Here is a 1,865-nt window from a genome sequence, read left to right as displayed (position 1 = left end):
CCTTTGTACGCCTTTTGCTGCCAGTGATTTCACTGCTTTGTGAAGCTAATTATGTTTTTAACAAACTTTAATCGTGTTTTGCGTCACAAAAATTCAAAGGAACGATGTACATGATTACGCAATGTATGTTTAAGGTTTTACTTTAATTCCCATGTATCATAATGTAGATTATGGGGATAGTTTATCGCAATCGGAATATTTCATCATTAACATAAAAAGAACCAAAGAAGCAAAAAGCAGGGAAGAACAACAAGAGTATAAACAAAGAGATCGGATGTAACAACAAAGATTCAGAATATACTTCCATATATACTTTTATTTTATATTTCCTACTCTTGATCTACATTAACTTCCCTATCAAAAAGAACTAATAAACCGAGGTATCTATTAACATTGTTACATTGGAATCAAAGTACATACGAAGTTTCCTAATAAATTATAATGAAAACTAAGACAAGTAGCGGAGAATTTTTTAAGAGATTTTACACTTTTATGGTGTCTCGGACAGAATACCTTGAAAGTTCTCCAGGACCATCTTTTCCAATTACCACGTCAGCTGAAAAATTACCAAATGTAATACAACTAGCCGTCAAACTATGTCCTCTAGAAAGGGTTTTCTTAATATGTTCCGGCAATCTCAACGTAAACCTATCATCCCCACTTTTGATAGAATGTCCCGTAGAATGAGACCTTGAGAATTTGTCAGTATGCCCAACATGTTCTTCATCTCTTCCTCCCGCATCTCCAAAACTCACACATTCATTTTGTCTTCTTCTTTTTCTCTGTCGTTCTTCTTCCTCGTCTCCGTCACCCGCACCGTGAATTTGCTCATCATTAACAAAAACTACATGATGATGATTATTATTTCCTTCTGCATGCTCGGTTTCTTGCTCGTTCTCATGAGACATTATTGTTGTAGTTGTTGTACCCGTTGTTGTATCGTTCACTTCCAAAATGATTTCCGGTGATTTTTCAGATGGGTCTAAATTCAGCCGACAGACAGGGCAAGTTGTATGAGATTCAAGCCATAGATCAATACACTCGGGATGAAAAGAATGATTGCACATTGTAATTAACCTAATAACATCATCATCGTTGAATTCCGATAAACAAACAGCACACTCTAATCTACTACTTCTTTCTCGTCGGTGGCTTTTTACAGAAGAATAAACAAAAGTTGGAAATGATGAAACAATTGATGGGTCAAGACCTTGAGATTTATTAATAACAATGTTATTATTATTTTGTGTATTACTTCTACGTAGAAAGATACTAACAATACAACGAACAAAGTATATCGAGAAAAAGCCAAGGAAGAAAAAACTAAGAAGAAATAAGGTAATAATTACAGGTAAAGAATGATTGTTGATTTGTAAAGATGGCTCAGCTTCCGGCGTCCTTTGTTGGCCGTTATCAGGTGTAGAATCTGTAGATGTCATTGCGGGGGAAAAGAACTTTCAGTTGTAAAAAGAAAACAACAAAATTCGCCTGTGATTATAGTTTTATAATGTCCATATTTAGGCTTTCTATTTGTCATGGAGGAGAAAAGGAGAGAGAAAAGTTGATGTTTTTATGGGTCTAATCATATTCTTACATGAATCTGCATGCTAAGTTGATTTTATGGGTCAATTTTTTTTTCTCTCACACTTTTTCCTCCATGAAAAATTGGAAGCCTAAACATGGACAGTACAAAACTATAATCATGGGAATTTTTTTTTCTTTTACAACTGAAGTTTAGTTTCCCTGCAGAGACATGTCTAATGGAGAAGAAGTGTCGAAATACACGTTAAACTATTTTATAATATCTAAACAAAAACTTACTTACGTGAAAACCTGAATCCTGGACATATATTATAATAAAAACT

At 34.2% G+C, this 1,865-nt stretch overlaps 1 protein-coding gene across 1 annotated transcript; it reads right to left on the bottom strand.

Moving 5' to 3' along the window:
- Positions 1–277: 277 nt before the first annotated feature.
- LOC113277517 (RING-H2 finger protein ATL29-like) lies at positions 278–1,614 on the bottom strand. Its single transcript, XM_026526593.1, has one exon. The coding sequence runs from the start codon at positions 1,437–1,439 to the stop codon at positions 483–485; it is 957 nt and encodes a 318-aa protein (XP_026382378.1). The 5' UTR covers positions 1,440–1,614; the 3' UTR covers positions 278–482.
- Positions 1,615–1,865: the final 251 nt, after the last annotated feature.

The sequence above is a fragment of the Papaver somniferum genome, chromosome 5 (assembly GCF_003573695.1).
Source record: "Papaver somniferum cultivar HN1 chromosome 5, ASM357369v1, whole genome shotgun sequence".
Classification (NCBI taxonomy): Eukaryota; Viridiplantae; Streptophyta; class Magnoliopsida; order Ranunculales; family Papaveraceae; genus Papaver; species Papaver somniferum.
This window is presented reverse-complemented; position numbering and strand designations above follow the sequence as displayed.